Here is a 26,585-nt window from a genome sequence, read left to right on the forward strand (position 1 = left end):
TACAAGACATCAGGAATGTTTTTTTATTCTTTTTGCACTCTTATTTGCTTTATATGATTTTATATTTTTAATTCTTATTTTTAATGAATGTTTTTTACTGTCCCTCTTCTCTCTGTAAAGCATTCTGAATTGCCTTTGTTTGTGACAGATGCTCTATAAATAAACTTGCCTTGACTTACTGCTCTTTGTCGTTAACTGTGTTCTTTTCTAATGCTAAGCATTCGTATTTCCATCTGATTTTTCTTCTGTCCTCAACACACACACAGAGCATTTACAAGGAACACCGGGGAGTGATAACAAGAGGGCAGGACTACAAAGGAGACACTGACAAGAGGGCGGAGCTAAGGCAGGACTAGGGCGGAGACATTAACAATAATAAACAGAACCATGTGCAAGAGCACATGGTGGGGAAAACAGACATGACAGGACCATAGCATGACAGATGCCCCCTCCTAAACGTGCAACTCCCAGGGCACGTAAACCTAGAGCCCCCAGGAGCTGGCGCAGGAGAGAAGCCTGAAAAACAAAACAAGACTGACAGAACAATTAACCAACAGGTGACAGGACTCAGGGCTAGACAGGAGCAGACACGGGAAATGGAGCTGGGGACATGACAAGACTGGAAACAGGAGACAAAACTTGAGACAAGACAGGGGAATAGACAGGAGACAAAATGCAACTAGAACTTAGACTGGACTCAGGACAAGGGCAGAAACAGGAGACTGAAAACTATAATGGAACAAGGACAGGAAGGGAGATTGAACTGGGGACAAGAGACTAGACTGAAATGGAGATTGAACAGGACTAGATACGGGTGAGAAAGCACTGGACTGAAGAGAGGAATGGTCTGGAGACAAGTGGGGACAGAAGACTGAACTGGAGTGGATACACAAGACTTGACAGTACAGGGTGGGTCATTTATATGGATACACCTTAATAAAATGGGAATGGTTGGTGATATTAACTTCCTGTTTGTGGCACATTAGTATATGGGAGGGGGGGGGGAAACGTTTCAAGATGGGTGGTGACCATGGTGGCCATTTTGAAGTCTGCCATTTTGGATCCAACTTTTGTTTTTTCAATGGGAAGAGGGTCATGTGACACATCAAACTTATTGGGAATTTCACAAGAAAAACAATGGTGTGCTTTCTGACCAATTATAAAGTGTGTTCAAAGAGCTGCCCGTTGTGTTGGATTGTCAATGCAACCCTCTTCTCCCACTCTTCACACACTGATAGCAACACCGCAGGAGAAATGCTATCACAGGCTTCCAGTATCCATAGTATTTGTAGATCCCCAGGAAGTACACCCGTTAGCCTCACCTCGGTCCTGAGAATAACCACACCAACCCTCAAAGCGTACCCAAAATCTTTGTACCTCTTTTTTCCCCTGGACCTGAGGGGGTAGTCCTCCAGAGAGGGGGAGACTCCAACACGCAGCTTCCATGGGCTCCACTTTTTACAGGGTGTGGAGTACATCATAGCCTCCAAAACATACCCCACAGGATCTGCAGGGCCTGAACAACAAGGAGTCCAGCAAATAGTACAACCAAAGAGGTTCCGTGCTATGCCCATTATCAATGGTCGGTTCTCCTATCACAGCTGAGCAGGACAGACAAGAGAGGCGGACGTACATACAATGATTTTATTTACAAAACAAAACAAACACAGGCAAGGCAGATTGACTAACGAGAAGACTAAACTAAACAAGATTAATCAAAAACAGACAGGAGACAGCCATAAACTGGTGTAGACAGGGGAGACATAGACGGAAACCCAGACACAAGAACCAACAAAGGAGCACTGAAACAAAGAGACTATATATACACAGAGCATTGACAAGGAACACCTGGGACTGATAACGAGAGGGCAGGTCTACAAAGGAGACACTGACGAGAGGGCGGAGCTAAGGTGGCACAAGGGTGGAGACAGGAACAATAATAAACAGAACCATGTGCAAGAGCACATGGTGGGGAAAACAGACACATGACAGGACCATAGCGTGACACATACACACACACACATTCTTTTTCAGTGGGGGGGTCCATAGAATCCCAGGTTCACGTGACCCACAACTCTAAAAATGTGTGTTTTATAAGGTAAAGTATTAAACATTAAATCATTAAACCTGATTCAGTAATGTGTAGTTCCACATGAAAGTGATAATGTGTTTAGCTCATAATAGGCCTTTTCAGGCTTTTACTTTCTGTTTGTTTTCTGCTGGTGAGTGAGAAAGTGAAAGTAAAAGAAACACACAATAAGATCAGACGAGAAACTCCAAGATCCAGCTTCTGGACCATAGCTCAAGGTTTGTGAATGTCCTCCAGGTTTTATAGATTGCTGTGAATATGTGTGTGTTCTGATACAGACTTGTTTGGTTATTGCTCATAAAACAAGTCAAAACACTGATATTTTCAGCACTAACTAATGCACTGGCTCATCTGTATGTAGATGAACTTGCAAAATTAAACTCACTGTTCGGTTTAGATTCACAGGGTTAAACTTACTGATGTGGAGCTAAATCAGAGTTTGTCTGAGGTAACTAGGTGTTGAATAATGAAGGGTGTAAAGAGAACTTTTGTTCAACCACAAGAAAGAAAAGCCACAGAAAGACATTTTACAGATGTGTGCGTGGCATCATTTGTCATGTATCTGTGTATATCACAACAAAGGGTTAAAGAGTTGTAACCCCAAAGGTGACTTTGCATTTGTTGTCTTAAAAAATCACCTGAGAGCAGTCACTGGCGATGGATTATTTAACAATCACGTATTTACATACAACCACTGCATGTTCATCGACTGGATTGAGGCAAAAATAAATAAATAAATAAACAAACAAAAACACAGGAAGTACTTTTATTTGGACACATATTTGAGTCCAGTTTTAACTCAGCATTGGAGATTGTTAGAAGAGTGCATCATTGCTTTCTCTGAGGAAGCTGCAGAATGTTATACGACACATTTCTGTTGCTTCCTGTACTGAGCACATCCTGTACTCTCGGTTTATGATTGCTGCCTCTGAAGAAGCTGCAGAATAACACAATGCTCCACTGACAGAGGCTAAGACACAGTGGAATAACACATGCTCCGCTGCCGTTGAAGAAGCAGGTGCAGAGAAAAGTGGTTTCTTGAAAATTAAAATTAAATTAAAACAAAAGTCTGCACTTTGAGGCCACTTTCAGAATTTAATTTCAAGTCCCTTGGGTCCCTTCACAATATTTTGTGGCACAGGATTAAATTTCAGTGTCGAGTGGAGTAATTCTATCGAGAGCAGATTCAGTCCTGTGCAGACCTCTGATGTAAGAGATTCTGGAAAACAGCTACAGTTGTTTATTTATGTGATTTCAATAAAATATTGCAGTAGGATTCACTCATGACTCTATTTTGTTTTAAATACATCTAATGAAGAGTATGAATATCTGGGACCCACATTATTACTGTCTCCCCATTACTGAAATATCTGAGACACATGAGACAGATGCTTTGTAGCTGTAGTGGAAATAGTATGCACACGTTGCAGTGGCATAAGCACTGCATAGCGGAGTCAATGATTATTAATGATTATTTAATTAATTTTGATAAGCTCCATGTTTGGGAGTCATTAAATAATATGTAGTGTCTTTACCTGTATGATTTTAGCTCAGACAAGTAGGCCGTCTTCACATATTATACAGCAGAATTAGCTAGAATTAATTATTATTAATGAATTATGCTCATTGACCCGCCGTAGGTTCTGAAATTGAATCTGAACTAGAAGGAATCATTCCGTACAAGAAAAGTGCACACACAAATAACCAAGGATTGGTTTTATCACACAACTGGTTTATTAATAATAATATCAAATAATGAATATTGATTATACATTCATATAATGAAATGGATTACAGCGATACATAAGGGAGCAGGGAGATTAATATATGAGAGAACTTCTCTATGATAATTACCCTAAATTCTAGAAAAGTCTATAGTTGATCCCAGCAAGCATTCAGCACCAACCCTGAGCAATGAAAGAAATGAGACCATGTGACCTCACGTATCCATGGAGATGGACTGGAGACAGCTGGGGTGATGTCGCTGACGCGCTGTGCTTTCCGGTGCTGGCTTTCTGCCGTGGGCTTTGTAGCGTTGCAGCCACGGGCGTTCCTTTTCTCCCCCTTTCCAGACACGGCGACCCCTCCGTCGGAGCTGGTGGTGTCCTGAAGTTCTCTGTGGGGATTCTCCGCCTTGCTGATCTGCCGCCTTGTGAGAGACATGTCCATTCTCTCCTGGGCCTCATCTCAGAAGGTCATTCTGAGGGTGCGTGTGGCCGTGTTCTCCATCACTGGTCCGGAAGCTGTTGTTATCACTTTGAAGGTCTGAGGTCTCCTTCATGCTCTGGCTGTGGCGTTGAATTTTGCTGGAGTTAAACTACAGCTTTTCTTAAACTATAGCTTTCTACAAGAGATAAAATTAAAATAGAACTTCTGTTCTATCTGGACCACGCTTGAGGGGCAAAAGACTGTTTAAGAAAGCCATGAGAATCTGACACCTGCAGAGGAGCCTGCAGAGTCATTTCAAAACCTGAGTCATTTTCCTCTTTAGCCTTGAAAAAGGCCAAAAGAGAAAAAGTGTAGTGAAGTGAAGCGAAGGTGTGTGAAAAGAAGAAGCCTTGTGGGGGAAGAAGCCTCTGTCATTTGGCGGCACTGGGCTTTTTAACCAGAATTTAGAAAACCCACCTTGAAGACCTGATTGGAGCCTCTCTTGCTCCTGATTGGCTGTTTCCTGTACTTTGGTAGTGACATCACATAAAATTTATGACCCTTGACAAGACAAAGACTTGAAGACCATCCCTTTTTGGATGAATGTCCCAGGATTCTGAATCATACTTTTGCAATATAAAAGATTATATGTTAACACAAAATAATATCATTAAGACAACCATGTTTTACATAATTATTAACCAAATAACACACAGATTATGTGGCTACCTTGGTTCTACATAAGTTTATATAAAAAAGTAATGACTTTAAACACATGTAAATTAATCCCACCCATTTTGATTGTTCAAATGGAATTAATTTCAAACAACTGTGCACATAGGCAACTTGTTGCTTTAAACCAATGGGAATTAAGGTTTAATTCTATAGTTTGAGAAGTTCTTCATTAAGCAGTTTTACACAGAGCATAAACTGATCCTTAGGAGTGTCTCCCAAAAGATTCTTCACTTGACCCTGTGTGGCCTTGGGTCATAAAAAAGGTCCCTGGAGAGTGTTTTTTATGACTCTGCTCTGTGTTATCTCAAATTCCATCTGCTGTTGCAAGGAGGGGATGTCTCTGAGAGCCAGCTAAAGTCTGGGTGTTAGAATCAAATCTCAGAAAGTCAAATTTCTTAAAAATTAATACACATTCATCATATCACACTACATAGCCGATGTCAGTCCAGCAACGCAAGGCTCGTCTGGTCTGGTCTTGATGCTGTTGCCTCTCTGCCTTCATCTTAGGACTTTGAAATGAGCTGTGGTTATTTACCCCCTTTCTCTAATCTGCCGCTGTGTGTTGTTTGTCTCCAGGATCAAGAGAGATGAAGTACTTCATGACGGCACGTGGGCAAACCTTCACTTCTCACCTTACGTTTTTGGAGCGTCTCAGTAATCGTCTTCGTCTTCGTGAAGTGAATTCTCTGGATGAGAGCGACATTGTTATTTCTTTTGTCCCAGTTGTGTCTCGGGCGGGAACAGACATTGAAGCTGCTCTTCAGGCAATTCCACAAAGTGAGGACATTCTCAGGGAGCTGCAGTTGTTGAGTCCTGAATAAACATAACCATTTTATTTGTAGTTTATCTAAAGGTCAATCAGCTGGTTTCTCCAGTGATTCTAGTTCTCTTTATGAAACAGCTGATATACAGACACCTAGTGGCCTGGATGTACCAGAGATTCTGTACTAAAGCAAATTACAACATAGCAACAGATCGTTTGCAGCTTAAAACTTGATCTAATATTGAGTGACATCTTATAAATATATTGTCATTTCATCTCATCTCATTTCTCTCTCTCTCTCTCTCTTGCTCTCTCTCTCTCTCTCTCTCTCTCTCTCTCTCTCTCTCTCGCTCTCTCTCTCTCTCTGTCTCTTGCTCTCTTTTAGCGACTAAGCCTGTTGTTCTAGTGGTGCTCCACCACACTTTTGATCCACATTTCATAACACCAGAGAGCAGACTGAGTGTAAACAGAGAGAATGTGTTCACTGTGGACTGTCTGTTCCATGAAGACAGAGGTCTGCTGAGATGCCAGCGCAATGATGAGGCTCTGAGAGTTGTCACTGATTATCTGACAGCTAAAGGAGCATCACCCACTTCACAGGAAGGTTTGTGTGAAACTATGAGGCCATTTTCAGAATTTAATTTCAACTCCCTCCCATGGGTCCCTTCACAATATTTTGTAGCACAGGATTATATTTCAGTGTTGAGTGGAGTAATTCTATCGAGAGCAGATTCAGTCCTGTGCAGACCTCTGATGTAAGATATTATAGAAAACAGCTACAATTATTTATTTATGTGATTTCAATAAAATATTGCAGTAGGATTCAAGCTTTCTGTGGAACAGCCTTGTGTCCTTTATTAGGCAGGTCACATGAAATGTTGCATGATATTTAAATGTTAAAAATGTAATATTTTTTAAAAAACAGGCCATTACCCATGACTCTATTTTGTTTTAAATACGTCTAATGAAGAGTATGAATATCTGGGACCCACATTATGACTGTCTCCACAATACTGAAATATCTGAGACACATGAGACAGATGCTTTGTAGCTGATGGCAGTCCAGCAACGCAAGGCTCGTCTGGTCTGGTCTTGATGCTGTCGCCTCTCTGCCTTCATCTTAGGACTTTGAAATGAGCTGTGGTTATTTACCCCCTTCTCTAATCTGCCCCTGTGTGTTGTCTGTCTCCAGGATCAAGAAAGATGAAGTACTTCATGACGGCACATGGGCAAACCTTCACTTCTCACCTTACGTTTTTGGAGCGTCTCAGTAATCGTCTTCGTCTCCGTGAAGTGAATTCTCTGGATGAAAGCGACATTGTTATTTCTTTTGTTGCAATTGTGTCTCGGGCGGGAACAGACATTGAAGCTGCTCTTCAGGCAATTCCACAAAGTGAGGACATTCTCAGGGAGCAGTAGTTGTTGAGTCCTGAATAAAAATAACCATTTTATTTGTAGTTTATCTAAAGGACAATTAGTTGGTTTCTCCAGTGATTCTAGTTCTGTTTATGAAACAGCTGATATACAGACACCTAGTGGCCAGGATGTACCAGAGATTCTGTACTAAAGCTGATTACAACATAGCCACAGATCGATTGCAGCTTAAAACTTGATCTAATATTGAGTGACATCTTATAAATATATTATCATCTCATCTCATCTCTCTCTCTCTCTCTCTCTCTCTCTCTCTCTCTCATTTAGGGACTAAGCCTGTTGTTCTAGTGGTGCTCCACCACACTTTTGATCCAGGTTTCATAATAGTAGACAGCAGCCTGAGTGTAAACAGAGAGAATGTGTTCATTGTGGACTGTCTGTTCCATGAAGACAAAGGTCTGCTGAGATGTCAGCGCAATGATGAGGCTCTGAGGGCTGTCACTGATTATCTCAAAGCTAAAGGAGCATCGCCCACTTCACAGGAAGGTGTCAGACCTGTTACGGTGTGTTCAGGCTTGTAATTCAGTTCCTTGTTCCAGATCAAACAAGAAAATTATACTTTGTTTCGTTTTAGTCGTGTCTTGGTTTAAGGTTAAAATACAACCTAGTGCTGCTTTAAACTGCTGCTGGAGAAGTTCCCTCAAGGGTCTGTCCTCTGTGTCTTTAATTATGGATCAGAACTGAACTGTTTAAATTTATCTCTCTATATATTTTATTTTTCTGATTTTAAAGGTTAGCTTATGAAAGAGTTCAAATGTTTCCCCTGGGAATGTGAAACTAGTGTAAACCTTTAAACCCAGTGTTGTATCTGAGGGAACACTGTGTATCTCTGGTGAACAACACTGTACCATATTTCACTTCAGTTTCTAATACAATCTTCAAAATAAAAGTGCTGAAGGGTTCTTTGAATGATGCCATAGAGGAACCACTTTTGGTTCCATAAAGAACCAGGTTTGTTTAAGAGATAAGAGAAATACACCGATCTGTCTTTATACCTCTTTTCTGTAGTGATTTGTTTTCTTTTTTTTTCACTGGTTGTGTCTCACTGGTAATTTTGTATTTCTTTTTTTTTCAGGCACAGGTTTATCTCACTGCCTTCTGTCAGCATCTGCGGCACCTTTTTCTAACAAATAAAAAGATAATCTTTCTGATCGTCCTCTGGATTGTTCTGGGCATGGCGTCAGGAGCAGTCATTTATTTATTTTTTTTGGGACTTTGGGACTGGTTACGGGGTGCTTGTTGGTGGACTGATCGGAGCATTAGCTGGGTGCATTGTTCACCTCTATCTTCAAAGTGAACAAACTCCAGCAGGTGTGTTGTCCACTGCGGAAGAAAACTACAACAGCCCCTGAACTAACGGCACATCTGATTGGTCTGAACCTACAAACCTGTAACATGTAAAACATTTTTACTTTAATTGACCAAACCCACAAACGAAGAACTCCCATGAAGAACCAAACACGGAGAAGCAGTGTTTAGTAACTGCTCTGCTCCTCAATCGAAACCGAGTTGACTTACAACAGCCCTGATTTCAGACACGTTTAAATCCAGGCTGAAAAAATACTGTCCGAGCAGCTTTCAGCTCAGCTTTAAAATACTCTTCACTTTTTATTCTCTAATGACTCTTCAATTCTTTAATTTCTTATATATTTTAAAGCCTTTTGTTTTATTGTGCTATTTTTAATTGCAACAATTAGGAAAGGACAGCACGGTGGTGCAGCAGGTAGTGTCTCTGTCACAGCTCCAGGGACCTGTCTGTGAGGAGTGTGGTGTGTTCTCCCTGTGTCTGTGTGGGTTTCCTCCGGGTGACTGTCTGTGAGGAGTGTGTTGTGTTCTCCCTGTGTCTGCGTGGGTTTCCTCCGGGTGACTGTCTGTGAGGAGTGTCGTGTGTTCTCCCTGTGTCTGCGTGGGTTTCCTCCGGGTGACTGTCTGTGAGGAGTGTCGTGTGTTCTCCCTGTGTCTGCGTGGGTTTCCTCCGGGTGACAGTCTGTGAGGAGTGTGGTGTTTTCTCCCTGTGTCTGTATAAGTTTCATCCTGCGGTTCAGACAATTTTCAGACAATGAATGAGTATCAGGAATGTTCTAGTGCTATTATTATTTTATGTAAGAATCGTTCGAATTATGTTTATATTGCACTTTTATTTGCTTTATACGATTTTATATTTTTATTTTTGATTAATGTATTTTACTGTCCCTCTTCTCTCTGTAAAGCATTCTGAATTGTCTTTGTTTGTGACAGATGCTCTATAAATAAACTTGCCTTGACTTACTGCTCTTTGTCGTTAACTGTGTTCTTTTCTAATGCTAAGCTTTCGTATTTCCATCTGATTTTTCTTCTGTCCTCAACACACACACACACACACACACACATTCTTTTTCAGTGGGAGGGTCCATAGAATCCCAAGAACACGTGTCCCACTGTAGCGGAGATGAACAGACTATTCATTTTAATAAAAGATATTTTACGTTTTGGGGACTTAATATGCCAAAGTTATCTTATTATGCTGAAGCACCTCTCTTCAATACATCTCCACAATACATCTTTGAAGACATGTATGACATGTATGTCAAGAAAAGAATCTTTGCAAAATGCAGAGTGTGCACCTTTCTTGTATGGAATTATAACTTCTAGTTCAGATTCATATTCAGAGCCAAGAACCTACGGCAGGTCAATGATCATAATTCATTAATAATAGTTAATTCTAGCTAATTCTGCTGTATAATATGTGAAGATGACCTTCTTGTCTAAGCTAAAATTAAGACAGGTAAAGACACTACATATTATTTAATGGCTCTCAAACATGGAGATTAGCAGAATTAATTAAAAAATTAATTATGAATAAAATAATAATTAATTATCATTGACTCTGCTATCTAGTGCTTCTGCCACTGCAACGTGTGCATAACTATTTCCACTACACCCACAACTCTAAAAATGTGTGTTTTATAAGGTAAAGTATTAAACATTAAATCATTAAACCTGATTCAGCAATGTGTAGTTCCACATGAAAGTGATATTGTGTTTAGCTCATAATAGGCCTTTTCAGGCTTTTACTTCCCGTTTGTTTTCTGCTGGTGAGCAAGAAAGTGAAAGTGGAAGTAAAAGAAACACAATAAGATCAGACGAGAAACTCCAAGATCCAGCTTCTGGACCATGGCTCAAGGTTTGTGAATGTCCTCCAGGTTTTATAGACTGCTGTGAATGTGTGTGTGTTCTGATACAGACTTGTTTGGTTATTGTTCATAAAACAAGTCAAAACACTGATATTTTCAGCACTAACTAATGCATTGACCTTGTTTTCTGAGGCTCATCTGTATGTAGAGGAACTTGCAGCTCAGTCACTAAACTCACTGTTCGGTTTAGATTCACGGGTTAAACTTACTGATGTGGAGCTAAATCAGAGTTTGTCTGAGGTAACTAGGTGTTGAATAATGAAGGGTGTAAAGAGAACTTTTGTTCAGCCACAAGAAAGTAAATCCACACCAATTTTACAATCACATACTTACATAAAACCAGTGCATTTTCACTGACTGGATTGAGGCAAAAAAGGTTGATTTGTTTGAGGTTGTTTTATATATATATACATATATATTGCTGCTGTAATATTTGGTCTCTAGAATATCTATAATTTCAGTGTCGAGTGGAATAATTCTAACGAGAGTAACAGCTGCAATTATTTATTTATGTGATTTCAATAAAATATTGCAGTAGGATTCAAGCCTTCTGTGGAAAATCCTTGTGTCCTTTATTAGGCAGGTCACATGAAATGTTGCATGAAATTTAATTTATTTTAAATACGTCTAATGAAGAGTATGAATATCTGGGACGAACATTATGACTGTCTCCACATTACTGAAATATCAGAGACACGTGAGACAGATGCTTTGTAGCTGATGGCAGTCCAGCAACTCAAGGCTCGTCTGGTCTGTTCTTGATGCTGTCGCCTCTCTGCCTTCATCTTAGGACTTTGAAATGAGCTGTGGTTATTTATCCCCTTCTCTAATCTGCCCCTGTGTGTTGTCTGTCTCCAGGATCAAGAGAGATGAAGTACTTCATGACGGCACATGGGCAAACCTTCACTTCTCACCTTACGTTTTTGGAGCGTCTCAGTAATCGTCTTCGTCTCCGTGAAGTGAATTCTCTGGATGAGAGCGACATTGTTATTTCTTTTGTCCCAATTGTGTCTCGGGCGGGAACAGACATTGAAGCAGCTCTTCAGGCAATGCCACAAAGTGAGGACATTCTCAGGGAGCTGTAGTTGCTGAATCCTGAATAAACATAACCATTTTATTTGTAGTTTATCTAATGGATAATCAGTTGATTTCTCCAGTGATTCTAGTTCTGTTTATGAAACAGCTGATATACAGACACCTAGTGGCCAGGATGTACCAGAGATTCTGTACTAAAGCAGATTACAACATAGCCACAGATTGTTTGCAGCTTAAAACCTATTCTAATATTGAATGACAACTTGTAAATACATTCTCATCTCCCTCCCTCTCTCTCTCTCTCTCTCTCTCTCTCTCTCTCTCTCTCTCTCTCTCTCTCTCTCTCTCTCTCTTTTAGCAACTAAGCCTGTTGTTCTAGTGGTGCTTCACCACACTTTTAATCCACATTTCATAACAACAGTAGGCAGACGGAGTGTAAACAGGGAGAATGTGTTCGCTGTGGACTGTCTGTTCCATGAAGACAAAGGTCTGCTGAGATGTCAGCGCAATGATGAGGCTCTGAGGGCTGTCACTGATTATCTCAAAGCTAAAGGAGCATCGCCCACTTCACAGGAAGGTGTCAGACCTGTTACGGTGTGTTCAGGCTTGTAATTCAGTTCCTTGTTCCAGATCAAACAAGAAAATTATACTTTGTTTCGTTTTAGTCGTGTCTTGGTTTAAGGTTAAAATACAACCTAGTGCTGCTTTAAACTGCTGCTGGAGTAGTTCCCTCAAGGGTCTGTCCTCTGTTGTTTTTAATTATGGATCAGAACTGAACTGTTTAAATTTACCTCTCTATATATTTTATTTTTCTGATTTAAAAGGTGAGATTATGAAAGAGTTCAAATGTTTCCCCTGGGAATGTGAAACTAGTGTAAACCTTTAAACCCAGTGTTGTATCTGAGGGAACATTTACACTGTGTATCTCTGGTGAACAACACTGTACCATATTTCACTTCAGTTTCTAGTACAGTCTTCAAAATAATAGCCATAGAGGAACCACTTTTGGTTCCATAAAGAACCAGGTTTGTTTAAGAGATAAAAGAAACACACCGATCTGTCTTTATACCTCTTTTCTGTAGTGTTTTTTTAACTGGTCTCACTGGTAATTTTGTCTTTCTTTTTTTCAGGCACAGATTTATCTCACTGCCTTCTGGCAGCATCTGCAGCAACTTTCTCTACCAAATAAAAAGAGAATCCTTCTGATCTTCATCTGGATTGTTCTGGGCATGGCGTCAGGAGCAGTCATTTATTTTTTTTGGGACTTTGGGACTGGTTACGGGGTGCTTGTTGGCGGACTGATCGGAGCATTAGCTGGGTGCGTTGTTCACCTCTATCTTCAAAGTGAACAAACCCCAGCAGGTGTGTTGTCCACTGTGGAAGAAAACTACAACAGCCCCTGAACTAACAGCACATCTGACTGGTCTGAACCTACAAACCTGTAACATGTAAAACATTTTTATTTTAAATAACCAAACCCACAAACGAAGAACTCCCATGAAGAACCAAACACGGAGAAGCAGTGTTTAGTAACTCCTCTGCTCCTCAATCGAAACCGAGTTGACTTACAACAGCCCTGATTTCAGACACGTTTAAATCCAGGCTGAAAAAATACTGTCCGAGCAGCTTTCAGCTCAGCTTTAAAATACTCTTCACTTTTTATTCTCTAATGACTCTTCAATTCTTTAATTTCTTATATATTTTAAAGCCTTTTGTTTTATTGTGCTATTTTTAATTGCAACAATTAGGAAAGGACAGCACAGTGGTGCAGCAGGTAGTGTCTCTGTCACAGCTCCAGGGACCTGTCTGTGAGGAGTGTGTTGTGTTCTCCCTGTGTCTGTGTGGGTTTCCTCCGGGTGACTGTCTGGGAGGAGTGTGGTGTGTTCTCCCTGTGTCTTAATCCATTTCATTATATGTATCTATAATCAATATTCTATTTTACAATTAATAAACCAGTTGTGTGATAAAACCAATCCTTGGTTATTTGTTTGTGTGTGCACCTTTCTTGTATGGAATTATAACTTCTAGTTCAGATTCAATTTCAGAGTCAAGAACCCACGGCAGGTCAATGATCATAATTCATTAATAATAGTTAATTCTAGCTAATTCTGCTGTATAATAGATGACCTTCTTGTCTAAGCTAAAATTAAGACAGGTAAGGACACTACATATTATTTAATGGCTCTCAAACATGGAGATTAGCAGAATTAATTAAAAAATTAATTATGAATAAAATAATAATTAATTATCATTGACTCTGCTATCTAGTGCTTCTGCCACTGCAACGTGTGCATAACTATTTCCACTACACCCACAACTCTAAAAATGTGTGTTTTATAAGGTAAAGTATTAAACATTAAATCATTAAACCTGATTCAGTAATGTGTAGTTCCACATGAAAGTGATATTGTGTTTAGCTCATAACAGGCCTTTTCAGGCTTTTGCTTCCCGTTTGTTTTCTGCTGGTGAGTGAGAAAGTGGAAGTAGAAGTAAAAGAAACACAATAAGATCAGACGAGAATCTCCAAGATCCAGCTTCTGAACCATGGCTCAAGGTTTGTGAATGTCCTTCAGACTTTATAGCCTGCTGTGTGAATATGTGTGTGGTCTGAAACAGACTTATTTAGTTATTGTTCATAAAACAAGTCAAAACACTGATATTTTCAGCACTAACTAATGCACTGACCTTGTTTTCTGAGGCTCATCTGTATGTAGAGGAACTTGCAGCTCAGTCACTAAACTCACTGTTCGGTTTAGATTCACAGGGTTAACTTACTGATGTGGAGCTAAATCAGAGTTTGTCTGAGGTAACTAGGTGTTGAATAATGAAGGGTTTAAAGAGAACTTTTGTTCAGCCACAAGAAAGTAAATCCACACCAATTTTACAATCAAATCAAAATCAAATCAAATTAAATTTATTTATATAGCTCTTTTCACAACTGATGTTGTCACAAAGCAGCTTCACAGAATTCCAGTAAGACAAAGATTTGACATGAAATGTAAAGACAAATGTAAAACCCTCAAGTGAGCAAGCCAGGGGCGACAGTGGCAAGGAAAAACTCCCCCAGCTGAGGAAGAAACCTTGGGAGGAACCAAGGCTCACAAGGGGTGACCCATCCTCCTCTGGTCAATCTACTGGTGATGATAGTTAGTAGTCCATGAGAACTTCAGTGTAGGGACAGCTTCAAGGCACTTGGTGGTTGCTGGAGCGTGGGCAGCTGGTCTGAAGCGTGGAGGAGGGTCTCGACAGTCATCCATCAGTGTCCAGACAGACAGGTGGGCAGTCGTTTACTCGGAAAGATGTAAAGGGATGGAATTAGTTTTGAACTGTTTTGTGTTTGTAAAGTAGAAAATATGAACATTTCCAGAGTGTGGCTAATGACTCCGGCAGATCTGACTATGACAGCATTAACTAAAAGGAGAGAACCAGGAGGACACACAGACACGGGAGCATCCTGAAACACTGGCATCCCTCCGCTCCACCGTCAACAAACCTGAGTGATCGCGAGAAGCGGCGGGACGACAGCACCAGCGTCTCAGTATACTATAATTCCCTGTGTCCATGGACCCCCCGGATCTGCCGCCTTTATCTATGGGGGAGCATTAGCTACCAAATGATAAACTAAACAGATGAGTTTTTAGCCTACATTTGAAGATTGCGACTGTGTCTGAGTCCCAATCACATACTTACATAAAACCAGTGCATTTTCACTGACTGGATTGAGGCAAAAAAAGGTTGATTTGTTTGAGGTTGTTTTATATATATATACATATATATTGCTGCTGTAATGTTTGGTCTCTAGAATATCTATGATTTCAGTGTCGAGTGGAATAATTCTAACGAGAGTAACAGCTGCAATTATTTATTTATGTGATTTCAATAAAATATTGCAATAGGATTCAAGCCTTCTGTGGAAAATCCTTGTGTCCTTTAATAGGCCGGTCACATGAAATGTTGCATGAAATTTAAATGTCAAATGTTATGCAATATTAAAAAAAAACAGGCCATTGCCCATTTATTTTAAATACGTCTAATGAAGAGTATGAATATCTGGGACCAACATTATGACTGTCTCCCCATTACTGAAATATCTGAGACACGTGAGACAGATGCTTTGTAGCTAATGGCAGTCCAGCAACGCAAGGCTCGTCTGGTCTGTTCTTGATGCTGTTGCCTCTCTGCCTTCATCTTAGGACTTTGAAATGAGCTGTGGTTATTTACCCTCTTTTCTTATCTGCCCCTGTGTGTTGTCTGTCTCCAGGATCAAGAAAGATGAAGTACTTCATGACGGCACACGGGCAAACCTTCACTTCTCACCTTACGTTTTTGGAGCGTCTCAGTAATCATCTTCGTCTCCGTGAAGTGTATTCTCTGGATGAGAGCGACATTGTTATTTCTTTTGTTGCAGTTGTGTCTCGGGCCGGAACAGACATTGAAGCTGCTCTTCAGGCAATGCCACAAAGTGAGGACATTCTCAGGGAGCTGCAGTTGTTGAGTCCTGAATAAAACAACCATTTTATTTGTAGTTTACGTAAAGGACAGTCAGTTGGTTTCTCCAGTGATTCTAGTTACCTAGTGGCCTGGATGTACCAGAGATTCTGTACTAAAGCAAATTACAACATAGCCACAGATCGTTTGCAAACTTTATCTAATATTGAGTGACAATTTTTAAATACATCCTCATCTCTCTCTCTCTCTTTCTCTCTTTCCCTCTCTCTCTCTCTCTCTCTCTCTCTCTCTCTCTCTCGTTTAGCGACTCAGCCTGTTGTTCTAGTGGTGCTCCACCACACTTTTAATCTACGTCTCATAACACCAGAGAGCAGATGGAGTGTAAACAGGGAGAATGTGTTCACTGTGGACTGTCTGTTCCATGAAGACAAAGGTCTGCTGAGATGCCAGTGCAATGATGAGGCTCTGAAACTTGTCACTGATTATCTGACAGCTAAAGGAGCATCGCCCACTTTACAGGAAGTTGTCAGACTTGTTAAGGTGTGTTCAAGCTCATAATTCAGTTCCTTGTTCCAGATCAAACAAGAAAATTATACTTTGTTTTGTTTTAGTCCTGTTTTGGTTTAAGGTTAAAATACAACCTAGTGCTGCTTTAAACTGCTGCTGGAGTAGTTCCCTCAAGGGTCTGTCCTCTGTGTCTTTAATTATGGATCAGAACTGAACTGTTTAAATTTATCTCTCTATATATTTTATTTTTCTGATTTTAAAGGTGAGATCATGAAAGAGTTCAAATGTTTCCCCTGGGAATGTGAAACTAGTGTAAACCTTTAAACCCAGTGTTGTATCTGAGGGAACATTTACACTGTGTATCTCTGGTGAACAACACTGTACCATATTTCACTTCAGTTTCTAGTACAATCTTCAAAATAAAAGTGCTGAAGGGTTCTTTGAGCAATGTCATAGTGGAACCACTTTTGGTTCAAGAAAGAACCTGGTTGGTTTAAGAGATGTGTGAGTGTGGAAAAACCTTTTAAAGGTTTACTTTAAGGTTCTTTACACATTAAAATGTATCAATAAAACAAGAAGTGGTTCTTCTGTGTCATCGCTCAAAGAACATTTATTTTTAAGAGTGTATGTTTAAATGAAGTTGTAGATTCTGCAACGAGAGTAGATAGCACTAAATGGAGTGTGCATTTCTCAAAAACACAGTTCTGTTTTTATACCTTTGCCCTCATTGTAGTTTTTATATAGTTTTTTTAACTGGTTGTGCCTCACTGCTCTTGGTAATTTTATCTTTCTTTTTTTTCGGTCACAGATTAATCTCACTGCCTGCTGTCAGTATCAGAAAGCCTTGCTGATCTTCATCTGGATTGTTCTGGGCATGGCGTCAGGAGCAGTCATTGGATACTTTGGGACTGAACTCGGGGTGCTTGTTGGCGGACTGATTGGAGCATTAGCTGGGTGCATTGTTCACCTCTATCTTCAAAACGAACAAACCCCAGCAGGAGTGTTGTCCACTGTGGAAGAAAACTACATCAGCCCCTGAACTAACAGCACATCTGACTGGTCTGAACCTACAAACCTGTAACATGTAAAACATTTTTATTTTAAATAACCAAACCAACAAAAGAAGAACTCCCATGAAGAACCAAACACGGAGAAGCAGTGTTTAGTAACTGCTCTGCTCCTCAATCAAACCGAGTTGACTTACAACAGCCCTGATTTCAGACACGTTTAAATTCAGGCTGAAAATATACTGTCGGAGCAGCTTTCAGCTCAGCTTTAAAATACTCTTCACTTTTTATTCTCTAATGACTCTTCAATTCTTTAATTTCTTATATATTTTAAAGCCTTTTGTTTTATTGTGCTATTTTTAATTGCAACAATTAGGAAAGGGCAGCACGGTGGTGCAGCAGGTAGTGTCTCTGTCACAGCTCCAGGGACCTGGAGGTTGTGGGTTCGAGTCCCGCTCCGGGTGACCGTCTGTGAGGAGTGTGGTGTGTTCTCTCTGTGTCTACGTGGGTTTCCTCCGGGTGACTGTCTGTGAGGAGTGTGGTGTGTTCTCTCTGTGTCTACGTGGGTTTCCTCCGGGTGACTGTCTGTGAGGAGTGTGGTGTGTTCTCTCTGTGTCTGCGTGGGTTTCCTCCGGGTGACTGTCTGTGAGGAGTGTGGTGTGTTCTCTTTGTGTCTGTATAAGTTTCCTCCTGCGGTTACAGACAATGAATATCAGGAATGTTCTAGTGCTTTTATTTTTTTATATAAGAATCGTTCGAATTATGTTTATATTGCACTTTTATTTGCTTTATATGATTTTATATTTTTATTTTTAATTAATGTATTTTACTGTCCCTCTTCTCTCTGTAAAGCATTCTGAATTGTCTTTGTGACAGATGCTCTATAAATAAACTTGCCTTGACTTACTGCTCTTTGTCGTTAACTGTGTTCTTTTCTAATGCTAAGCATTCGTATTTCCATCTGATTTTCTTCTGTCTTCAACACACACACACACACACACACAAACACACACACATACACACACACACACACACATACACACAGACACACACACACACACACACACACATATGCAAACATTCTTTTTCAGTGGGAGTGTCCATAGAATCCCAAGTTCACGTGACCCACTGTAGCGGAGATGAACAGATAATTAATTTTAATAAAATATATTATATTATAAGTTATCTTATTATGCTGAAAGACCTCTCTTAGTTCAGAGACATCTCCAGAGAAGCCAGATGGAATTTCAGATAACAGAGCACAGGCTCATAAACCCCCCTCCAAGGACCCTTTTTTATGACCCCAGGACCCCCAGGGTCAAGAAAAGAATCTTTGCAAAATGCAGAGAGACACACAGACCCACCTTTATTCCATGTCCTCTTAAAGCTTTTTAAAGACTCTAAAAGACTCAAACATCCCAAAGTTCTTACATGGAAAACAGGTTGTATTTGGGCACAACTGTTTGAAATTAATTCCATTTAGACAATCAAACCGGGTGGGATTAATTTACATGTGTTTAAAGGCATTTTTGTTTTATATGAATTTATGTAGAACCAAGGTAGCCACATACTATGTTTGTAGTTGGTTATTAATTATGTAGAAAATGGTTGTCTTAATGATATTACTTCATGTTAACATCTAATCTTTTATTTTGCAAAAGTATGATTCAAAATCTTGGAGATGGTCTTCAAGCCTTTGTTTGTGCAGGGTCATAGATTCTATGTGATGCCGCTACCAAGGTTCAGGAAACAGCCAATCAGGAGCAAGAAATGCTCCAATTCTCCCTCACTGAAGACGAGTCAGGTATTTGGGGCAGGATTTCTAAACTCTGGTAAAAGCCAGTCACACCACACACTTAGACTTTACTCTTTTAACACTTCTCTGAGACACACTCTTTGAGAATTTTGGAGGGGAAGAAGTTTTTCTGAAGAACATCTCTCTCCTGCTTCCAGCAGACTATGTTTCTCAGATAGGGTAGTCAGAGAGCCCTCCTGCTCTGCAGATGTCTCTGCAGGCGCAGGCTCTCTCATGTTTTATAAGGTAAAGTATTAAACATTAAATTATTAAACCTGATTCAGTAATGTGTAGTTCCACATGAAAGTGATATTGTGTTTAGCTCATAACACGCCTTTTCAGGCTTTTGCTTCCCGTTTGTTTTCTGCTGGTGAGCAAGAAAGTGGAAGTGGAAGTAAAAGAAACACAATAAGATCAGACGAGAATCTCCAAGATCCAGCTTCTGGACCATGGCTCAAGGTTTGTGAATGTCCTCCAGGTTTTATAGACTGCTGTGAATATGTGTGTGTTCTGATACAGACTTGTTTAGTTATTGCTCATAAAACAAGTCAAAACACTGATATTTTCAGCACTAACTAATGCACTGACCTTGTTTCCTGAGGCTTATCTGTATGTAGATGAACTTGCAGAATTAAACTCACTGTTCGGTTTAGATTCACGGGTTAAACTTACTCATGTGGAGCTAAATCAGAGTTTGTCTGAGGTAACTAGGTGCTGAATAATGAAGGATGTAAAGAGAACTTTCGTTCAACCACAAGAAAGTAATCCACACCAATTTTACAATCACATACTTACATAAAACCAGTGCATTTTCACTGACTGGATTGAGGCAAAAAAAAGATTGATTTGTTTGAGGTTGTTTTATATTTATATAAATTCTTGCTGTAATTTTTGGTGTCTAGAATATCTATAATTTCAGTGAAATAATTCTAGTGAGAGTAACAGCTACAATTGTTTATTTATGTGATTTCATAAATCACATAAATGATTCCAGGTAGGCTCAGGACCCACCGCGACCCTGAACTGGATAAGTGGTTACAGATAATGAATGAATGAATGAATTGCAGTAGGATTCAAGCCTCCTGTGGAAAATCCTTGTGTCCTTTATTAGGCAGGTCACATGAAATGTTGCAAGAAATTTAAATGTCAAAATGTATGCAGTATTTTCAAAAAACAGGCCATTGCCCATTTATTTTAAATACGTCTAATGAAGAGTATGAATATCTGGGACCCACATTATGACTGTCTCCCCATTACTGAAATAACTGAGACACGTGAGACAGATGCTTTGTAGCTGATGGCAGTCCAGCAACGCAAGGCTCGTCTGGTCTGGTCTTGATGCTGTCGCCTCTCTGCCTTCATCTTAGGACTTTGAAATGAGCTGTGGTTATTTACCCCCTTCTCTAATCTGCCCCTGTGTGTTGTCTGTCTCCAGGATCAAGAGAGATGAAGTACTTCATGATGGCACATGAGCAAACCTTCACTTCTCACCTTACGTTTTTGGAGCGTCTCAGTAATCGTCTTCGTCTCCGTGAAGTGTGTTCTTTGGATGAGAGCGACATTGTTATTTCTTTTGTCCCAATTGTGTCTCGGGCGGGAACAGATATTGAAGCAGCTCTTCAGGCAATTCCACAAAGTGAGGACATTCTCAGGGAGCTGCAGTTGTTGAGTCCTGAATAAACATAACCATTTTATTTGTAGTTTATCTAATGGATAATCAGTTGATTTCTCCAGTGATTCTAGTTCTCTTTATGAAACAGCTGATATACAGACACCTAGTGGCCTCTCTCTCTCTCTCTCTCTCTCTCTCTCTCTCTCTCTCTCTTTTAGCGACTAAGCCTGTTGTTCTAGTGGTGCTTCACTACACTTTTAATCCACATTTCATAACACCAGTGGGCAGACTGAGTATAAACAGGGAAAATGTGTTCGCTGTGGACTGTCTGTTCCATGAAGACCGAGGTCTGCTGAGATGCCAGCGCAATGATGAGGCTCTGAGAGTTATTACTCATCATCTGACAGCTAAAGGAGCATCGCCCACTTCACAGGAAGATGTCAGAACTGTTTCGATGTGTTCAGGCTTGTAATTCAGTTCCTTGTTCCAGATCAAACAATAAAATTATACTTTGTTCTCATTTAGTCGTGTTTTGGTTTAAGGTTAAAATACAACCTAGTGCTGCTTTAAACTGCTGCTGGAGCAGTTCCCTCAAGGGTCTGTCCTCTGTGTCTTTAATTATGGATCAGAACTGAACTGTTTAAATTTACCTCTCTATATATTTTATTTTTCTTACTTTCGTTACTTTTTACAGGTTTCATAGTATAGGGCAGCAGATTCTGGCCATTATTAATAGCGGTCTGTCTTCTGGTGTTGTTCCTGTGAGTTTTAAACATGCTGTAGTACAACCCCTGCTCAAGAAACCTGGCCTCGACCATACGGTATTGGCTAATTATAGGCCTATTTCCAAGCTGCCCTTTATTTAAAAAATCTTGGAGAAAGTTGTTTATGCTCAACTGAGATTATTTTTGTATGAGCATAATATCCTGGAGGTTTTTCAGTCTGGTTTTAAAACCCTGCATAGTACAGATTCAGCGTTGCTCAGGGTTTTCAATGACATCCTCCTGGCCAGTGATTCTGGGGATCATGTAATTCTTGTCCTTCTGGATCTAACTGCGGCATTTGACACAGTGGATCACAGCATTTTAGTTTCCTGCTTGAAGCATCTAGTTGGCATTTGTGGTAGTGCTTTTGAATGGTTTAGGTCCTATCTGACGAACAGAACTTTGTGTGTGATTTTTGCTGGCTCAGAATCCTCCTCAGCTCCCCTATTATATGGGGTTCCACAAGGCTCAATCTTAGGTCCCCTTCTTCTCTCATTTTATCTGCTCCCATTGGGCTCTTGAGAAAACATGGCATTGCATTCCATTGTTACGCTGAAGACAGCCAGATATATGTCCCATTGAAGAAGAAAGATGCTTTCTCGATATAATCACTTTTGTTATGTCTCAATGGCATTAAAGACTGGATGGTTTTTACGTTTTAATTAAAACAAACAGAAGTGATGTTGTTTTGTCCCAGTGGTCCCTGTGAAGCCCCTCCAGTTGATTTGGGCCCTTTGACTTTCTACGTGAAGCCAACGATCTTAAACTTGGGTTTTAAGATGGACAGTGATTTTAAATTGGGTCGCTAAATTGGCACAGTAGTTAGATCCAGCTTTTTCCACCTGAGGCAGCTGCAAAGGTGAAGCCAATTCTTGCACATGAGCACTTTCAAACAGTAATCCATGCCTTCATCACATCCCGGCTGGATTACTGCAGTGCACTCTATTTTGGAGTCAGTCAGTCCTCCCTCAGATGTCTTCAATTAGTTCAAATTTCTGCTGGCCGACTTTTAACGGGTTTGTGTAAGAGGGAATATATTACTCCCATTCTGGCCTCTCTCCACTGGTTGCCTGTGCATTTTAGAGTACATTTTAAAATTCTCTTATTTGTTTTCAAATCTTGAAATGGACTCACCCCACCTTACCTCACTGACCTGCTACATCCCCACGTCTCTGCACGGTGCCTCAGGTCAGCTGACCCTCTGCTCCTGGAGGTGCTGAGGTCAAAAATGTAAGCTAAGGGAGGATAGAGCCTTTTCAAATGCTGCGACAAAACTGTGAATTAACCTACCATTATACATTAGGCAGGCTTCGTCACTATCGATTTTTAAAACTTATCTTAAAACCCTTTTTAATTCCTTGGCTTTCAACACAGCGTGAGATTTTGCTTTGTTTTATTTGAGTTTCCTTCAGGTGACTGTGAGGAGTTTGGTGTGTTCTCCATGTGTCTGTATTAGTTTCCTCCTGTGGTTACAGACAATGAATAAATATCAGGAATGTTCTAGTGCTTTTATGTTTTTTTATGTAAGAATTATTCAAATTATGTTTATTTTGCACTTTTATTTGCTTTATATGATTTTAGATTTTTAATTCTTATTTTTAATGAATGTTTTTTACTGTCCCTCTTCTCTCTGTAAAGCATTCTGAATTGCCTTTCTCTGTGACAAATGCTCTATAAATAAACTTGCCTTGACTTACTGCGGTTTGTTGTTAACTGTGTTTTTTTCTAATGCTAAGCATTCGTATTTCCATCAGATTTTTCTTCTGTCTTCAACACACACACACACACACACACACAAACACACACACACACACACACACACACACACACACACACACATTAGCGGAGCTAAGTTGGCACATGGTGGGGAAAACAGACACATGACAGGACCATAGCGTGACACACACACACACAGTGGGGGGGTCCATAGAATCCCAAGTTCACGTGACCCACAACTCTAAAAATGTGTGTGTTTAATGAGGTAAAGTATTAAACATTAAATCATTAAAGCTGATTCAGTAATGTGTAGTTTCACATGAAAGTGATAAAGTGTTTAGCTCATAACAGGCCTTTTCAGGCTTTTACTTTCCATTTGTTTTCTGCTGGTGAGTGAGAAAGTGAAAGTGGAAGTAAAAGAAACACAATAAGATCAGACGAGAATCTCCAAGATCCAGCTTCTGGACCATGGCTCAAGTTTTGTGAATGTCCTCCAGGTTTTATAGACTGCTGTGAATATGTGTGTGTTCTGATACAGACTTGTTTGGTTATTGCTCATAAAGCCAAAGTCAAAACACTGATATTTTCAGCACTAACTAATGCACTGACCTTGTTACCTGAGGCTCATCTGTATGTAGATGAACTTGCAGAATTAAACTCACTGTTCGGTTTAGATTCACAGGGTTAAACTTACTCATGTGGAGCTAAATCAGAGTTTGTCTGAGGTAACTAGGTGCAGAATAATGAAAGGTGTAAAGCGAACTTTCTTTCAGCCACAAGAAAGAAAAGCCACAGCAAGACATTTTACAGATGCGTGCGTGGCATCATTTGTCATGTATCTGTGTATATCACAACGAAGGGTTAAAGAGTTGTAACCCCAAAGTTGACCTTGCATTTGATGTCTATTAAAAAATCCCCCGAGAGCAGTCACTGGCGATGGATTATTTTACAATCACGTATTTAGATACAACCACTGCATGTTCATAGACTGGATAGAGGCAAAAATAAATAAATAAACAAACAAAAACACAGGAAGTACATTTATTTGGACACATCCTGTACTCTCGTTTTATGATTGCTGCCTCTGAAGAAGCTGCAGAATAACACAATGCTCCACTGACAGAGGCTAAGACACAGTGGAATAACACATGCTCCGCTGCCTGTGAAGAAGCAGGTGCACAGACAAAGTGGTTTCTGGAAAAATTAACTTAAAATAAAACAAGAGTCTGCACTTTGAGGCCACTTTCAGAATTTAATTTCAACTCCCATGGGTCCCTTCACAATATTTCAATAAAATTGTCAAGAACGCGGAGTCGGACTGACGGAGGTGGACGCACACGCTACCACACAAATACTTTTATTTACAACAAGCATGTCAAACAAAGGGAAACGATGACGGAGGGACAGCGGAGACAGAAGCTACAAAATAACAAGACACAGGTAAAGAAACAATACAATACTAATACATAATACAGACAAGACACACCTGAAACAGATAACGAGGAGGACAAAGAAGGAGGCGGAACAAAGGAAGGACATGGGTGGAGACATGGACAATAACAAACAGAGCCATGTGCTGAGAGAGCACATGGCGGGGAAAACAGACATGACAGGACGAGGGCGTGAGCAAAAATATTGCAGTAGGATTCAAGCCTCCTGTGGAAAAGCCTTGTGTCCTTTATTAGGCAGGTCACATGAAATGTTGCATGAAATTTAATTGTCAAATTTTATGCAATATTTAAAAAAAAAAAACAGGCCATTGCCCATGACATTATTTTGTTTAAATACATCTAATGAAGAGTATGAATATCTGGGATCCACATTATGACTGTCTCCCCATTACTGAAATATCTGAGACACATGAGACAGATGTTTTGTAACTGATGGTAGTCCAGCAACGCAAGGCTCGTCTGGTCTGGTCTTGATGCTGTCGCCTCTCTGCCTTCATCTTAGGACTTTGAAATGAGCTGTGATTATTTACCCTCTTCTCTAATCTGCCCCTGTGTGTTGTCTGTCTCCAGAATCAAGAGAGATGAAGTACTTCATGACGGCACACGGGCAAACCTTCACTTCTCACCTTACGTTTTTGGAGCGTCTCAGTAATCATCTTCGTCTCCGTGAAGTGTATTCTCTGGATGAGAGCGACATTGTTATTTCCTTTGTTGCAGTTGTGTCTCGGGCATCAACAGACATTGAAGCTGCTCTTCAGGCAATTCCACAAAGTGAGGACATTCTCAGGGAGCTGTAGTTGTTGAGTCCTGAATAAACATACCCATTTTATTTGTAGTTTCCTTATAGGACAATCAGTTGGTTTCTCCAGTAATTCTAGTTCTGTTTATGCAACAGCTGATATACAGACACCTAGTGGCCTGGATGTATCAGAGATTCTGTACTAAAGCAGATTAAAACATAGCCACAGATCGTTTGCAGCTTAAAACTTGATCTAATATTGAGTGACAGCTTATAAATAGATTATCATCTCATCTCATTTCATTTCTCTCTCTCTCTCTCTCTCTCTCACTCTCTCTCTCTCCCTCTTTCTCTCTCTCTCTCTCTCTCTCTCTCTCTCTCTCTCTCATTTAGTGACTAAGCCTGTTGTTCTAGTGGTGCTCCACTACACTTTTGATTCATATTTCATGACACCAGAGAGCAGACTGTGTGTAAACAGGGAGAATGTGTTCGCTGTGGACTGTCTGTTCCATGAAGACCGAGGTCTGCTGAGATGCGAGCGCAATGATGAGGCTCTGAGAGTTATTACTCATCATCTGACAGCTAAAGGAGCATCGCCCACTTCACAGGAAGATGTCAGAACAGTTTCGATGTGTTCAGGCTTGTAATTCAGTTCCTTGTTCCAGATCAAACAAGAAAATTATACTGTGTTTCGTTTTAGTCGTGTTTTGGTTTAAGGTTAAAATACAACCTAGTGCTGCTTTAAACTGCTGCTGGAGTAGTTCCCTCAAGGGTCTGTCCTCTGTGTCTTTAATTATGGATCAGAACTGAACTGTTTAAATTTTATCTCTCTATATATTTTATTTTTCTGATTTAAAAGGTGAGATCATGAAAGAGTTCAAATCTTTCCCCTGGGAATGTGAAACTAGTGTAAACCTTTAAACCCAGTGTTGTATCTGAGGGAACATTTACACTGTGTATCTCTGGTGAACAACACTGTACCATATTTCACTTCAGTTTCTAGTACAATCTTCAAAATAAAAGTGCTGAAGGGTTCTTTGAATGATTTCATAGAGGAACCACTTTTGGTTCCATAAAGAACCAGGTTTGTTTAAGAGATAAGAGAAATACACCAATCTGTCTTTATACCTCTTTTCTGTAGTATTTTTTTTTTTCACTGGTTGTGTCT

The 26,585-nt window shown here is 40.1% G+C and overlaps 3 protein-coding genes across 3 annotated transcripts; all 3 read left to right on the plus strand.

Moving 5' to 3' along the window:
* The first annotated feature begins 2,262 nt into the window (after positions 1–2,262).
* Positions 2,263–9,318, plus strand: LOC136676172 (uncharacterized). The gene is made up of 6 exons (XM_066653012.1): positions 2,263–2,307; positions 5,549–5,749; positions 6,121–6,339; positions 6,928–7,128; positions 7,437–7,672; positions 8,245–9,318. Exons 2-6 carry the CDS (start codon positions 5,560–5,562, stop codon positions 8,464–8,466), a joined length of 1,068 nt encoding a protein of 355 aa, XP_066509109.1. The 5' UTR covers positions 2,263–2,307; positions 5,549–5,559; the 3' UTR covers positions 8,467–9,318.
* Positions 9,319–10,286: 968 nt separating this feature from the next.
* On the plus strand, positions 10,287–13,274 carry LOC136676220 (uncharacterized). The gene is made up of 4 exons (XM_066653067.1): positions 10,287–10,332; positions 11,201–11,401; positions 11,736–11,971; positions 12,508–13,274. The coding sequence occupies exons 1-4, from the start codon at positions 10,323–10,325 to the stop codon at positions 12,778–12,780; spliced, it is 720 nt and encodes a 239-aa protein (XP_066509164.1). The 5' UTR covers positions 10,287–10,322; the 3' UTR covers positions 12,781–13,274.
* Positions 13,275–13,878: 604 nt separating this feature from the next.
* Positions 13,879–17,494, plus strand: LOC136676267 (uncharacterized). The gene is made up of 4 exons (XM_066653129.1): positions 13,879–13,931; positions 15,639–15,839; positions 16,131–16,366; positions 17,142–17,494. Exons 1-4 carry the CDS (start codon positions 13,922–13,924, stop codon positions 17,370–17,372), a joined length of 678 nt encoding a protein of 225 aa, XP_066509226.1. The 5' UTR covers positions 13,879–13,921; the 3' UTR covers positions 17,373–17,494.
* Positions 17,495–26,585: the final 9,091 nt, after the last annotated feature.

This window comes from Hoplias malabaricus, chromosome X2, assembly GCF_029633855.1.
Source record: "Hoplias malabaricus isolate fHopMal1 chromosome X2, fHopMal1.hap1, whole genome shotgun sequence".
NCBI classification, from domain to species: domain Eukaryota; kingdom Metazoa; phylum Chordata; class Actinopteri; order Characiformes; family Erythrinidae; genus Hoplias; species Hoplias malabaricus.

What these genes read in the sequence shown, in the direction of transcription:
- LOC136676172 (XM_066653012.1), top strand. Translation starts at nt 5,560, where the DNA reads ATGAAGTACTTCATGACGGCACGTGGGCAAACCTTCACTTCTCACCTT. An exon ending in TCTTCAGGCAATTCCACAAA is followed by an intron (nt 5,750 to 6,120) that starts GTGAGGACATTC and finishes GCTCTCTTTTAG; the next exon opens with CGACTAAGCCTGTTGTTCTA. An exon ending in ATCACCCACTTCACAGGAAG is followed by an intron (nt 6,340 to 6,927) that starts GTTTGTGTGAAA and finishes GTCTGTCTCCAG; the next exon opens with GATCAAGAAAGATGAAGTAC.
- LOC136676220 (XM_066653067.1), top strand. An exon ending in TCTTCAGGCAATGCCACAAA is followed by an intron (nt 11,402 to 11,735) that starts GTGAGGACATTC and finishes TCTCTCTTTTAG; the next exon opens with CAACTAAGCCTGTTGTTCTA. An exon ending in AAGGTGTCAGACCTGTTACG is followed by an intron (nt 11,972 to 12,507) that starts GTGTGTTCAGGC and finishes TCTTTTTTTCAG; the next exon opens with GCACAGATTTATCTCACTGC.
- LOC136676267 (XM_066653129.1), top strand. An exon ending in TCTTCAGGCAATGCCACAAA is followed by an intron (nt 15,840 to 16,130) that starts GTGAGGACATTC and finishes TCTCTCGTTTAG; the next exon opens with CGACTCAGCCTGTTGTTCTA. An exon ending in AAGTTGTCAGACTTGTTAAG is followed by an intron (nt 16,367 to 17,141) that starts GTGTGTTCAAGC and finishes TTTCGGTCACAG; the next exon opens with ATTAATCTCACTGCCTGCTG.